Source organism: Bacillus rossius, chromosome 17 (genome assembly GCF_032445375.1).
Source record: "Bacillus rossius redtenbacheri isolate Brsri chromosome 17, Brsri_v3, whole genome shotgun sequence".
Classification (NCBI taxonomy): Eukaryota; Metazoa; Arthropoda; class Insecta; order Phasmatodea; family Bacillidae; genus Bacillus; species Bacillus rossius.
This window is the reverse complement of record NC_086344.1, coordinates 35,296,249-35,311,813: the sequence shown is the minus strand read 5'-3', so window position 1 is coordinate 35,311,813 and position 15,565 is coordinate 35,296,249. Positions and strand designations below refer to the sequence as shown.

Genomic DNA, 15,565 nt, shown 5'->3' with positions numbered 1-15,565 from the left:
ACTGGACCAGTACTTTTAATAAACAAGATTAAATTAATATTTTCAGTACCTGACTGTTACAACCAAAAAGGCAAAAGAAAATAAATACATTACAGTAATTTAAAATACGTAATTTACGTAATCATTTCCTACCGCATTTGTCTTGTGTTAACTTGATCACGTTAGTTTTGCCGAAATACGAGATTTCTCGTACATGCGCTTTAGTTTAACGTATGGGGTACGCAATTTTTGGTGATTTTACAACAATTCTCGTACACGCACTATAGTTAAAGGTATAATATACAATACCTTTGGCATTTGTACGATAGTTTATATTACGTAGTACGAGAAATGCATACAAAATTCTCTATAGTAAACAAAAAGCCTATATGAAAAAATGCTATGAGAGTTATGCAACGATTAATAATTTTTTTTTATTATTTTGTCTGCGCTTGAAACTGTTGAGGCGACGATTATGCGATAAAAGTCGGAATATTACAAGTAATGGAATTTTGTTGTGCTGTTTTGTGAATGGTCTCAAATGGGGGTTAGAAAATTATAAAAACGTAATTTTTTTTTAAACGAACGTTCGGTTTTTCGAATATATTTTAAGAGGTTTCGAACCGAACGTAAGGATTCGGTTCGGTTCGGTTCGAAATTTTCAAACTTTGCCCACCACTACAATTTTCAATTACTACCTAAAACTCTTAAAACCCACCTCGTTTCATTATGCTGATGCATGTTTTTGTACAAGACACTAGTCTATAAGATGGGCGCCATATTGTGATATAGAACATTCCAAAAAACATCGGTCGTAACATGTTGCAGCCTTGCAGCCAGTAACTACCGCACAACCCGAAAACATTGACCCCCAAAATAGGTATGTTTACCCTAAAAATCAGTGTATCTGAATCCAAGGCGACCCCTTTGTTTTGAATCATGAATTATGGTAAAAAAATGTCGTCTTAGATTCGGGAATAAACGGTAGTCGTAGCGGTATCAGTTCAGGAGTAAGAACAAATGTGTCAGGTGTGTTACCTTGTCGTCGAACCGGGAATACTTGTCCGTCTCCGAGCGGAACATGTCCTCCGGCCTGGTCTTCCGCTGGGCGTCGCGCGAGGCCTGCGCGGCCTGCAGCTCCGCCTTTTTCCGCTCCTTCTCGGCGGCCCGCTCCGCCTCCAGCCGGCGCTTCGCGTCGCGCTCGCGCAGCAGAGTCTCCCGGTCCACCATCTTCACCGCCGAGGGCCGGCCTGCCACACACACACACACACACGTCCCGTCAGCAGAGGCTGCACACGGTAGAACCTTTGAATGTATATACTGTATAGAAGTCGCCAGCCCAGGTTAAAATTTCTAACACGGTTTTGAGGTAGTTGGTTAATTCACCGCCGCAATCGCCACCATCTCTAGGGCATCGACTTGTGGTGGTCCCTAGCGGACAAGTGTCGAACTCTTTAAACACCCCTTCCTCCACCCTCCCTCAATCGCGCGTTGTCCTCCACCCACCCTCTACCCCACCTCTCATCCCTACAGTTTTGCGACGCACAAACTCCCGTTGAACGACCTTGAGCTGCAGTGAATGTCGGGTGGGGGGTGCGGGGGAATGACAGCGGGCGACAGTGCTGCGCTCTTAACGTGCAAAATAACAACCCGAGACGATACAGGGCATTACGGCAGCGCCCTGCAGCGGTGAAGTTCCCAAGCTGCTCATCATACGCTCCTGAAAAACGTAGAGTAAATCCTATCCACTCGCGTCTTCTATACAGTATATTATATATTCAAAGGTAGAACTCTGTCGTGATGCATACCTGCTTGTAACATCACGACATTTCCCCCGTAAGAACAATGTACGCTAACGTTTCGTGAATACCGTGTTTTCTCGCATAATCGCCGCGCATTTTATTCTAAAATAAAGTTTGAAAAGTAGGGGTGTGACGATTATGCGAGAAAAAAAAAAATTGTTTGATTAAGTTATTTATGAAAACAAAACCCACTCATGGAAAGTACGTTTATTTAAAAAGTGAAGTTTAAAAGAGCATGCCAAACAATTATATTAATAAGTCGTGCAATAAAAACCTTTCTTCAACTTTAAATAGAAAAACCAAATTTGTGACGCAAACGCAAGCCACTTGAATCTGTGACGTGAACTAACACGTAACTATTGCCGTAGCACACACTTGCCACGAAAGAGTGCGGGCTATCAAATGTAGTTAACTCGGCTGTTGACAGAGAGCTCGCGTTGCATGCATCGGCGAGATATCGATATTCGACTACGTGTGCGCGCTCTATACGGGAAGCAACATAACCAAAACACGAATGATGCCAACTAGCGCTTTCTATATTATTGTAATTTTCTGCATGCCACTCACAACCTCACAACAACAAAAAAAAACATCGCCACAACTACATTTGTATAAAACTAGCAAGTAAACCAGGTAAAGCAGGTATGTATGAATGACAGAACAAATACAAGGATCTATCTCCTGAAAACAAAAAACTAAGAAACAAAGCAAAAAAAAATTAATAAACTGTATAACCTTGCTGCAAGTAGTTACGCACTGGAACAGTAACACAGCACCGGGCAGGAGGCAAGGACTCACCCTCCAAGTCCTCCAGCCGGACGCCGACCGTGGGGAGAATGTCATCACGGAGCTCGTCGCACTTCTTCAGGATCTCGGTGGCCTTGAGCTGGCGCGCCTGGTTCCTGACCGTGTCCCGGAACTCGGAGAGGATGCTCAGGTACGGCAGAACCACCTCCTCCAGCTGAAACATTGCCATCGCTTCTTGTAAGTTTCTAAGTTGTGTGTTTCTAAGTAATGACAGCAGCCGATTAATTGATTGATTTTATCTACAACTACTCTTTTACTGAAACATGTTCCTTTCAATATGTAATTATACTCTATTTTCCAGTACTTAATTTTGTTATGCACGGAAATAAGTATAATTATAGCACCATATAAAATAATTCACGAGACGATAAGTTATTAAACTGTCAATCATCATTGACATTGTGGAACATTTTCACCTGGAGTAAAACGCGCGGAAAAACAAATGGTTTATGTTTTAAAGGTAATTGAAGTATATAATAATTAGAGTTGAGGCAGAATAGTTTATAGAGTTTTAAAATATGTATTTTTATCTTATTTTCAAATTAAAATTGTATTTTTGAGATAATTCTGTCAGTTGTGTGAAAGTTCTGCAAGTTGTGCATTGCCGGTTGCAGACATAGACGGCGATTCACTTCGCCTCTAACTCAGTGTGGTTCGCTGCCGACGCACTCCAAAACCGACTTCTGTGATTCGGAACATTCAAACAATTCAAGCCAGAAGAAATATGTAATTAAAAAAGTTACATATCATTTAGTTTGACACATTAGGATTTCAATTTATTTCATTTTCATTTGGTTGCATTTCATTTACATTTGTTTAGTTTCAGGTAATTTCGATTATTTCACTTTGATATGTAGAGATGGGTAACATTTCAATACATTTAAGTTCCTTTCTTTAATTTATTTCGTTACAATTCAAAAATTTGTTTCAATTCAAATCAATTTATTTCAATTCAATTCGATTTGAATTTAATGAAGTGATGGATCAAAGCCTAATCATCTCAAACCCGAATCCCTGATATTTAACTCGGATACACCCCTCGAATCCGAATCTAGGTGTCAATGGGGCAAAAATACAAATTATGTGCATTAAATGAAAAAAAAAAAAAATTAACTATGGTGTTAAAATGTTATAGCCTTTAAATGGTTGTTTCACAAATTAAGTTTACAGAATCAATACATAATGTAATTTTACTTATATACGTTAGACACCCGTTTATCCGGATGCAAGTTATCCGGTTTGCGGATTAAACATGCAATGTTTCACTTTCATAAACCATAAAAACAAAAAAATAATAATTTATTCTGCCATCCTAACATGTCAACAGCAGCTCTGGAAGAGAAAAGCCAGAAGCTTTCAGGGCTAGTATACCTTGCTCCACTAGGATGCACTAGAGAGCAAATCATGGTAGACAGGCATTTAGTAAGCAACAGAATCGGGAATTAAGTTAACGGGTTACACCAAGTTAAGTACGACTTCAAACACGCGTACATAAGCATAAGCACCTTTTTTTTTTTTTTTTAGCACAATGTGAATCAGCCCTACACATTCATTGAACTAACATGTTTGAAAAACTACATTTCTAATTTTTTTTACCATCATGCAGGAAATATTCTTAAGCAGGAATTTTTTTAATAGGGTTTTACCGTTATAAAAAAATATTTTTTTTTTTTGGTACACTAATTTTTGAATTAATATGTGAAAAATGCTACTCGCTCGACTCGTCTCGGACTCTGACTCGTGAGTTATTGCCTAGAACTCGACTCGAACTCGGACTCGACTTATAAAAACCCTACTCGCAGATGTCTACTAACATGTTTGAAAAACTACATTTTTTTTGGTGGCTCTGTGAACATGGAATTTGGATACAAGTAGGGACGTGCGAATCCTTGATTTTCAGTTCGGTTTGAATCTGATTCGAATCCCTGGCAATATTTGAGATATGAATCCGATCCCGAATACTAAGCACAGAATAATTAAAAACAACTGAGTAATTTAAAAATAATGTGTTTTCTCTTTTTTCTAACTGTAACTACTGGCAAGTATTTATTACACTGAGATTGAAATGTTTATAATTATGTAAACTTAATTAATAATAATACTAAAATATGAAAACCAAAACATATTCGATTCTCCAACCCAATCGTAATAAACTGCACGCCACAGGGAAATCTCAGTATTATAAACGTTTCAGCAAACGAAACCATTTTTTCTCCAATAAATAGCCAAGACGTTTTTTCCTTGTAGGTATGTACAGTGAAACCTCTATTTAACAAATCTCAAGGGACCAAAATTTGTTGTGTTTGTTGTAAAGGGGTTTGTTAAATGGAGGGTTTGCACGATATATTTCTAGTCATCATAAACCTTCACATAAATGGCTAGGACTGTCTTTCTGACTGTTTAATACGATATGAGGAATTAAACATGAAAAAGTACATAGAATACACTTGTTTAATGGCCAACCATTTGATGCTTGGAAATTATCAATTCCCATCCCCAGTGCTTCCTGGCATGCCTTTTATTGTAAAATCGGCCCAGAGACATTGATGTCAGATGCCCTAGCCTCCATTAGCCAGTCAAACAGTATCTTGTCCAAATCATATATTTTTTTTTTACATACTTTCACATGTTTTCGATTTGTTCCTACCAGAGAAGCGTTGTTTTCGATCTGTTCCCGGTTGGATAATATGGTCGAAAGTGTAGACGCCGGGATGTCGAGACGTTTAGCTATATCACTTTTTTTTCCACCTTCATCAACTGCATTAAAAATTTATAATTTTATTTTAATGCCAATCTGTTGCCGCTTTATAGGATTAAAATTCATTTTACAGTAGTACCGTGTTGATTTCCGTAACTACGTGTGAAAAATAAATAAACAACAGTGAAAACTGAAAAAATGGAAATTGTACTGCACCATAGTTACAAATATTTGCGTGTGCGCATCTTTAACCATAGAAACGCAAAATTTACTAGTTGTTCGTCTTGCCAGAGCAATGTTACAGGAGGTTTCCGCCACTAGCGCTAAATGTACCCGCCATTTTGAACAAAGTGTGGCATGTATACACGACGTGTGTTATCCATGATGCTTTGTTTATTTATTGTCTTCCGCGATGGTGCATATTATTTTAAGCTTTAAGGTTATACGCACATATTTTTAAACAGTGAATGCAAATAATTAGTGGATTTCTTGTAAGAGATGTTTATTTTTGCGTGTTTTACAAAAGCGGCCGTTCGTTGTATAGGGAATTTCACTATTTCGGAACAAATAAAATTCGGTATTTAGAGGTTAAAACAGCATTGATCTAATGGTGGTTCGGCGGGACCAAAATTTTATTTCGTTGCATGGGGGTTTTTGTTAAATAATATTCGTTAATGGAGGTTTTACTGTAATTGTTTTTAGTTTGTAGTTTGCTATACGACGAAATTCGTCATTATAGTTTAAGCTCTCGAAATCTCAAAATTCTTTTAATGTCACTGTGTTAATTATTTAATTTACATATCTTTCTTTGAAACATCATATTATAAATACTTACGTAGTAGCCTAATTTTATTTTTCACTGCCAGTATTTTTGATCCGTACTAAATTTATTTATAACTTTTGGGAATATTCGTAATACTGTTCGAATCCATGTACGTACAACGATTCCGGGTACGGGTAATTGTGGATTTGAACCGTACCCGAAAATATCGGGTACTCGCACATCCCTAGATACAAGCGGGCAATATTTAGCTGCATCGGTTGATTCAAAAGGATGATATCCTTCGCTCTCACGTTGGTGGTCTCGCCGGCCGAGGCGATCGGGAAGCCGATGGGGTCCTGCTTCGGGACGGCCCCGAACACTTGCAGCATCCACGTGACGTACGACGCGACGTCGCGCAGCAGGAAGCAGTTGCCCTCCTGCGCCGCCTGCCTCCGGTCGCGCAGGTAGACGTTCACGGCGCAGACCAGCTCGCGGATCGCTTCCAGCGCCCGGCGCGTGTCCACGTTGTCTGCGACACGAGGGACGAGGCGTTAGCAGCTCAGGGTCCCCCGCGCTCCTACTCCAGAGTTTCCCCCCCACTGACCTGTGCGAGTACCCAGGGGCGCAACAACTAAATTTACAAAGGGTAGGGTGGGCAATATACCTTTTCATACCCCTATTGAAGCAGGGGGGTCCGGGTGTCCGTCCCACGGGAAAAATTGTTATTTCAAGGTCGGAAAACGGTGCTATTCAAGAAGTTTTACTATCTAAAAAATTGATTACATAGCACTTTATTTTCCTCCGTTTGCCACCACTTCAAGGTTTCAGAGGGGGGGGTGGGGGGGGGGCAAAATACCCATTGCCCCCCCCCCCTCCTCCCTGTTGTTGCGCCCCTGCAGAGTACCAGCTCTCTGATGCGAAGCAAGTATCAAATAGAAGGTTCAAAATATTCTCAAAGTCAAACTGAATTTTGAATATTGTTACTGGTGAAGCTGTATTACTAGACAAGATTTTATTTAATTTTTATATTTAGCCCAATTTTGTTTTTAATACAGAAGAATCCGTTGTAATGGTTTTTATTTTATAATTCGATTGTTACTCAGCCGGGACTTGAACCCAGACCGCTTAGGTGGAAGAACTAGTCAAACCTTAAGGAAGATTAATCCCAACTAGCATTCAGACCCGGGAAATCCCGGTCCCTGAATTACCGAAAATTCCCGGTACTTTTGATAGAGTAAAATACCTGGGAATTTAAATCAATTCCCGGTTCTTTCGGTACTCAACATAAACATGACTTTTTTACTGGATGACACTTCAATTAGAATTTACTCAGGACTGATTTTAAGTTTTAGTAAATCAAGCTTAAAAGACTGACTATTTTAAATTTGACTGTTTTTTCTCTAAAATAGATGGATACAAAACTAGTGATTTATCATTACCAATGTACTTTAAACATTTTTTCCCCTTTTAATTTTGTAATGAATGAAATGTTATTTTAACAAGTTAAATCTCTGATTTTGCATGCATTAAACTATTATTTGTTTAATGTCTTCATACCAAAGTTAAAATTTACAGAATAAAGTGATTTGTTTATTAGTAGATACCTTTTGCAATAAAAAATTGTAACACAAATTTTCAACTTTATCACACTTAAAAAGGATGTACGACAGAATAATAATGCAAAGGTTTATAAATTACCTACAAAAGACATATATAGTACCATCATTTTCGAAGAATGAAACCAAACATAAAGTTAATAAAGCTTTTCATAGTTGTACCATGAATCTCACAACTTAATCCACACAAAAAAAAAGTATTAACATTAATCTTACCACATAGTGCTTCGTGAACGATGGTTTTGTGCAGATAAAATACATTCGACAACTTTTCATCATCTTTGCCCCACTTTTTGAAATGTTCTAATTTTGTTTCTCCAGTTTTTCCTCTTGTAAGGTCTTTAATAGTGAGAAAGAATTCCTGAAACAAAACAACAATAACATGAACTTGCTCGCTAGAATATTTATCTGCAATGGTAAAGCAGAAAACTGACTGTATGTTACTACAAAAGAATAAACTAAAGATGTGTACAACACACGGTTAAGAGATCACAATATATTTTTCACTGCCACTGGAATTTATAAAAATTTGTAAAACCACCTACGACGATTTTCTGGTGGGTAATACAGTGAACGACGTCCGGATACATGCCTAGACTCACACTTCTTGCGTAGTGACAACTCAGTTTATCAGTAAAGACATATTTTTCCTTGTTATCAACAACGGTTCTGATGAAGGAACGGTTCTGTTAAGTACACAATGTTATTACTGAATAATACACTTAATTTTTTGAATAAAGATCAAACAAAAATTAATTGATATTATTTGCATTTGATTTAGGCTTCTTTTTTCTTCTACTCTCTTCCTGCTGAATAAATCACTCTCATTGAATTTACTATGATAAAAATTTACAATTTTTTAAATTTGTGTTAAGTTTTGTCAAACTGCTGGTTGATGTCATGATTTTAGTTGTATTTTGGTGCTGAATGGTATATTGACATGCTTTTCGGCGTTATTTCATTTTTATCGCATTTCATAGTGTAATCTTGTACCTGTTAATAAGTCTAAATTTCAAAGTACCCTGAGAAACTTCTCGAACAGGACTCAACTGTGTTCCCAATTTTCCAATCCCAACTAATATTACAAATGCGAAAGTGTTAGGTCATACACACACAAACAGTGAGTGTGTGTCATTTCTCTATGTCCGCCACACGGTCATACAGTAAGGTCCGGCCACTTCATGTCCACCTTGGCGAAACCCATCCGCGTAGTGAAGCTCGCGGCGGCTAGCGAACTAAAAGCGCTGATAAAAGTTTAGTTTAGAACATCTATAGGTGGCGTCGTTATAGTTTGGTGCATCCGTCATGTTTTGCCTACAAAATGAAGCTGAAGATTGGCGTCCCGGTCTTGACAATGCGCAGCCTAGATGCACCGATATTTCGCAATCAACGGGACTTTAAAATCAATATTTCTTGTTTCCTCAAGTGTGTCATACAGACTTTAAACTCGGTATTGATGTTCCTTACATTATGATGTGTTTAGCCCAGGCAACGCAATTTTTATAATTACATGATGCTCTTTTACATTACAAAAAATTGTAATAAGAATGTCTTACTTCTCGGAACAATAAAACTAATCTGCAAGTAACAGGTTTTTTTTTAATGTACCGATGTCATAATGTCAAAATGAGTTGCCAATAGCAGCACCGATAGTAAGTTCACAATTCCCTGACATTTTGAGGGTAATGTAAAAATGAGTTTCTAATTAACAGATAAAAGAAAGAATGAATTTGCAAACATTCCCCACTCTCCACTGATGTGAAGCTTCACATTTGTTGCAAAGTTTTAAAACATTAGAAAACCTAAGATTCATTCATGGAAATATTTAGTTGTTTTTTTCGGTTGTTGTATATGTTTAGCTTAAATAAAGCTGGTTAATTAGAAAAAAAAAGAAAAATTGGTTGTCCGTAAAGTCGGTTTACGGACGATAGTTTAACGTGACGTCATAACAAAACTTTGATGAAATGATTGCACACTTGTATGAATAAAATTGAATCATTTTTATTTTAATAATAAAAGAATAAATACTTGAAATTATACTAGTAATCAGATTTATAAATTCCAAGAATAATTAACCTTTATTGCCGAAATTGTTGTTGTAATAAGCAATGAAAACCACATTAACTTTTACACTTCACTTTATAAACAGTCGAGTTGAAGAGAGATAGATGTGGCGCAAGCGTACAATGAGCATAACGGGACAATGTGCGTTTCGGGACATTTTTTTCGTGCGTGCAGCCGGCGTTCAACGATTTATTAGACATTGTCACGTCAAAACCAGGAAATGGCCCTAATAGCAGCACAGATAGTAAGTTCACTTCGGAGGGGTTTTCCCCCACACGTGCGCGTCCGCGTCGTGACCCGTCACCGGGCACTCACGTTGAGCATCTTCTCGTACTGCACGGCGCAGTCCATCGTGTTGGCGCTGTAGTCGAGCGTGTCCTTCCACGAGTGCAGCAGGAACGCCAGGCGGAGCTGGCGGGCCGAGTGCTTGCGCAGAGCGTCCTTGATGGTCACGAAGTTCTTCAGCGACTTGGACATCTTGCAGCCGGCGATGGTGAGGTGGCCCGAGTGAAGGAAGTAGCGCACCCAGTGGTCGTGGCCGAAGTACGCCTGGGGACACACGCCACGCCTTCGGGACACCTTTGAATATATATATACTGTATAGAAGTCGCCAGCCCAGGTTAAAATATTTCTAATACGGTTTTTGAGATAGTTGGTTAATTCTCCGCCGCAATCGCCTACCATCTCTAGGGCATCGACTCGTGGTGGTCCCTAGCGGACAAGTGTCGAACTCTTCAAACACCCCTTCCCACCCTCCCCTAGAACGACGTTGAGCTGCAGTGAATGATGGATGGGGGGTATGCGGGGGAATGACAGCAGGCGACAGCGCTGCGCTCTAACGTGTAAATAACAACTAAGACGATACAGGGCGTTACGCCAGCGCACTGCAGCGGTGAAGTTCCCAAGCTGCTCATCATGCGCTTCTGAAAAACGAAGAGTACCGTATTTACTCGTGTATAGCGCGCCCTCGTGTATAGCGCGCACCACGATTTTTGCAACTAATTCCAAAGAAAAAAAAAATTGAAATTTTTTTTTCCCCCATAAATAAATTTTACTAACATTTTGTGGTACCTGATTATTTAAATTGATGTGTGGTGATGCGTCAGGAAAATACATAAACTCTGCTGTCTAAACGGAAGATAATGAAGCGCTATATCGTCACAACTGGTACGTGGAAGGAAGGAAGGGAGGGAGGCGTGCCGCGCTACATTGCTAAGCTGGCGCGGAGAACTTGATGACTCACCGGTGAGGAATGGAGGAAGCGAAGAAGTTGCCGGGGGGGGGGGGGGGGGGGGGGGGGGGGGACTGGTGACAACATTCTCTCTTTCTCTCTCTCTCTTTTTACTAGCTTCTAGTCTGAGCTTCTGAGCTGGCTTTCTGTAAAGGGGGGAGGTCTAAAAATAAACAAGAGACCATGATGTGCGAGCTTGCGCGCGCGCGCGCGTGTGCGTGTGTGCGTGTGTGTGTGTGTGTGTGTGTGTGTGTGTGAAACAGAGGCCTTGTTGCTTGTGCGTATGTGTGGGGGCTGGCCAGAAACGTCACCCGGCAGTTAACGACTTCCACTCCTCCCCGCCTCCCCCCCCAAAATTTTTTTTTCCCGTGTATAGCGCGCATTCTTATTTTTTTCCTTTACTTGAGGGGAAAAAAGGGCGCGCTATACACGAGTATATACGGTAAATCCTATCCACTCGCGACTTCTATACAGTATATATATTCAAAGACGACACGGATCCTCCATCGTGACCAGAGACCCGGAAAAATTCGGGGGTTCCACTTCGTGTCACGCTAAAATTCAAATTATTTATTTATTTATTTATTTGATTTGTGACATGCACACCAACAGCCGAAGCTTTGGAGGTGTGCACAGAACAAGTAATAAAAACACGACACATACAAGCGAATAAATACAACATAAACAGGATAATAAAAGACGACACATACAAGCGAATAAATACAACATACACAGGACAATAAAAGACGACACAATAACAAACAAAACAAAACAGCAACTGAGATAATCTTAACTAAATGATCTAGAATGGGAAGAATAAACAGGATTATAAAATTACTCAATTAATCATAACCTTAGTGCTGCTTCTGCCATTTGGTCCACTGTTTAATCTGTGAGGACTGAAGGGCCGATTGGAGACCCCCTCGCTCGTAGAAGTGTCGCAATCACAGGCCCACCCCGGTCGAGACGACTCTCGCAAGTCAGCAGCCAAAGGAACAAGTTGGCATTTGCCCCGAGTGTGTAGAGGATATTGGGAGTCTATCCTGGAGGTCATTGAACCCGCAAATTTTTCCGGGTCTCTAATCATGTTGAATGAATATGAATGATTGGTAGGGACCAAGACATCATGGTTTTATTTTTAGGGCAATTTAACAGACAATTTCGGTGTTAGTTTTTATTTTTTCTTTCACGAACAATATTTATTCATAAATATAGCACATTATTAAAAAAATATGACAATTTTTTTATAATACATGATGCTCTTTTTACGATATAATAAATTGTAATAAGCATGTCTAACTTCTCGGAACAATAAATAAATAAACAAATCCACAAGTGATTGTGTGTTTGAAAACTTTACCGATGTAGTAACGTAAAAATGAGTTACTAGTAACGGATAAAAGAAAGAATGGATTCGCTAACTTTTCCCACACTATAAATATTTCCTCAACATTTAAGTAGACCTGTGCAAAGCTTCAACTAAGCAAAGATTCATTCATAGAAAAATTATTATTTTTTGTTGTATATGTTTTGTTTCAATAAAGTTGGATAATTAAAAAAAAAATCAAAAGATGGCCCTCTGTTTGCTTATGAATGCCCAATACTACTACAGTAAAACACCGTTTTAACGAACTTCATTAGAGCGAACAATTCATTACTACGAACTATGCATTTGGTCCCGTCAGACGTCCATATAACATAACGTAAAAAAATTTCACTAGTACGAATTTTCTCGTTCAAATTTTTTAAATATTCTATAAATATTCATTTGAACGAACACTTTTCTGCCCGGCACGGTAAACGACAAACGGATAAAATCGTCGCCATTCACCCACAAACTGCCATCTTATTTATTTTGATACGCGCCATAGATGACTGCAATGGACTAGTGTTGAAATTAATGCACAAAACTAGTGTAGCGACTAAAGCGCTGCATTGTGGTGTTCGCTGACATTACTCTCTGTTCTATGCTCGCACGACGTGTTTAACCGATGCGAAGTGCTACATCATAAAGTATTGCTACACACACATCTCTGGTCGTTTTCTTGTTTATTGTTTGAGAAACGTGCGGTAGCCTACAACTCACATAGTTTCGGTTCCCTAGCACGTTCGTGCAACTTCGGATTTCTCTCAAAAATTGAAATTATAAAAATCGAAGGGTTGTGTTAGGTTAGTCACAACATGCTTGATCTTCTGATTTAGCGGCTGAAGTGGCGTTAATACCAAAACGCAAAACTTCGGAAATCTTCGCAAATTCTTGCAGGGAACCGAAACTACGTGAGTTGTAGGCTTCCCAGAAACGTGACTATACTACATGTATAACTTATTTTTACATGTGTAGGGTGCATTTGTTTTTATAGTTTAAAAAACCGTACTACTGAACATGTCTTCTAGGAAACGACTTGAAATGTTAAAAGCAGTAGATAAAGAAAATAAAAAGACTGATGTGGCTAAAAAGTTAGGTATCTCCAAATCAACATTATCCACAATTCTCACCCAGCGATCCAGTTTGGAAGACAATAAAATGTAAAAAAAAATTCCTAACTTTTAAATTTTATATTTTTGATTTATTACAGCATTTTTGCAAACAGCTTGTCTTGATTCCAAAGGTAGGCTTACTGCTTTGGCAAACAACTTACCTACGTATTTCTGTATTGTACATATAAATACTAGTATGTATGTATGTATGTAGTATGTATCTTGATCCCAAAGTATAGCTGTTAAAGTAATTGATGCTTGTACCACTCATATTGGTATTAGATTTTCTACTTTGTTTTTTAACAAGATCGAGTTATGTTCAAAACCCCAAAACAGGCAATCATTGTGATTTCGGTATAAAGAACTTCATTATAACAAACTGCCATAATTTTGGTCCCTTCGTGTTCTTTATAATGAAGCGCTACTATTATGCATGGTTATTTTATCATTTTTATTTTCTAATGTTATAAATAGGGCCCAACTGGTTAATCACTTAAGTTTTATAAAATAAGTATAATAAACTTTGTGGAGAACAATATTCGTAATTAGATTTGACTTAACGAATATTTTAAACATTCTACATTTGATTTTTGCTTCGCATCAAAAAACTAGTATGTATTCACATAGACCTATAATAATACAGATTGCGAAGTAACAGAAACATACAATAATACCCGGAACCGAAACCTAAGATTTCAAAGCCGGTTCAGTGCCAGCAGGGGCTTAGCCGGGAGGGGGGGGGGGGTGTTAGGGGTTCAACCCCCCCCCCCTCCAGCACCAAATCTTTAATTAATTTCTTATTCATCACTCAAACAAATTTCATATTAAAATTAATAAAAATTTTACCATTACAATATTTAAATTTAAGTACCGAAAACTGCTAAAATGGCACTATTTAACACCTTAAAATCCAAATTTTCCCAGGGGAGGACCCCCTTAATACGGGGGGGGGGGGGGGGGGGGCATGCTTCTTAACACCCCCCATACACAAATCCTGGCTACGTCACTGAGTGCCAGGTATTTTAAAGGAATTTAAACTGGAAGGGAAACATGGAGGAACTGCACAGGTGCAACTCGGGGGAAGGACAAAGGGGCGACGCCTCACCTCGGCCTGGGCCAGCTCGTTGTCGTGGTGGGGGAACTTGAGGTCCACGCCGCCCGTGTGGATGTCGAGGGAGCCCCCGCACACGGCCGACGCCATGACGGAGCACTCGATGTGCCAGCCCGGCCGGCCGCGGCCCCAGGGCGAGTCCCACCACGGCTCCCCCCGCTTCGAGCTCTTCCACAGCGCAAAGTCGTTCGGGGAGCGCTTCTCGCTCAGCCGCTCCGCCGAGACGCACAGGTCTCCTGCAACGCGACCGACAACCCTGCGTTCAGCTCGGGGCCATCGTTATGCTAACACGACGGCGATACGTCGTTTCAAACTATCGGCAGAGACAAGATTTTACTGTTTTATTTTAAGGCCAATTTTCTTTTCGAAAGGGGAGATTTTCAGTCTTTTTTTTTTTTGGAATACACGCATAATGTGTCACAAAAACCTGTCAAGACGGACACGAAGATTGCATGTGTTGCCAGCTGTCGGACATAACAATGTGGTCTCTTTCTCTCTCACACACACACGCACAGCTGGTTAATTTCTGTATCTCTCCCTCTACCGAAAACCAGCAGCGCACCAGCCAGTAACTGCCTCGGGCGGGAAGGGAAAATAGTTGCCGCCCAGAGAAAGAAGAGAGAAGAAGAGAGAAGGAGAGAGAAAGAGAGAGAGAGAGAGAGAGAAAGAGAGAGAAAGAGATAGGAGACAGAGATAGACAGACAGAGATAGACAGAGAGAGAGACAGAGATAGACTAGTTTTGAGGATCTCTCCTCCATTTTTGATAACCCAGCCTTCATATTCCAAGGAATTCCAGGCTGGGGCCCCCATGGGAATGGATGCGGATCACGCCGCATACGCAACCAGGAAGAGCGTTAGAGCTTTTAGCTATACACAGAGGCTGAGGCTACCCATCCCAGCTTGTGTACCACCTCCGGCCCCCTACTCCACTCGGCTCACCAGCAAGCTGGATGCTCCCTTAGAGAGACGCCCACTCCCTACCCCTCCTCGGACCGGCTGCTACCTGCCAGTGACG

General features: G+C 39.9%; 1 protein-coding gene across 2 annotated transcripts in view; it reads right to left on the bottom strand.

Annotated features, from left to right (window-relative positions):
• LOC134540934 (cysteine--tRNA ligase, cytoplasmic) overlaps positions 1-15,565 on the bottom strand; it is a 43,374-nt gene that overhangs the window by 10,629 nt on the left and 17,180 nt on the right. For both annotated transcript variants that reach the window (XM_063384016.1, XM_063384015.1), the window contains exons 6-11: positions 14,544-14,785; positions 10,045-10,278; positions 7,882-8,026; positions 6,361-6,578; positions 2,580-2,742; positions 1,018-1,229 (exon numbers count right to left, since the gene is read on the bottom strand). In XM_063384016.1, coding sequence (XP_063240086.1) covers positions 1,018-1,229; positions 2,580-2,742; positions 6,361-6,578; positions 7,882-8,026; positions 10,045-10,278; positions 14,544-14,785 — 1,214 coding nt within the window. The remainder of the gene's footprint in view (positions 1-1,017; positions 1,230-2,579; positions 2,743-6,360; positions 6,579-7,881; positions 8,027-10,044; positions 10,279-14,543; positions 14,786-15,565) is intronic.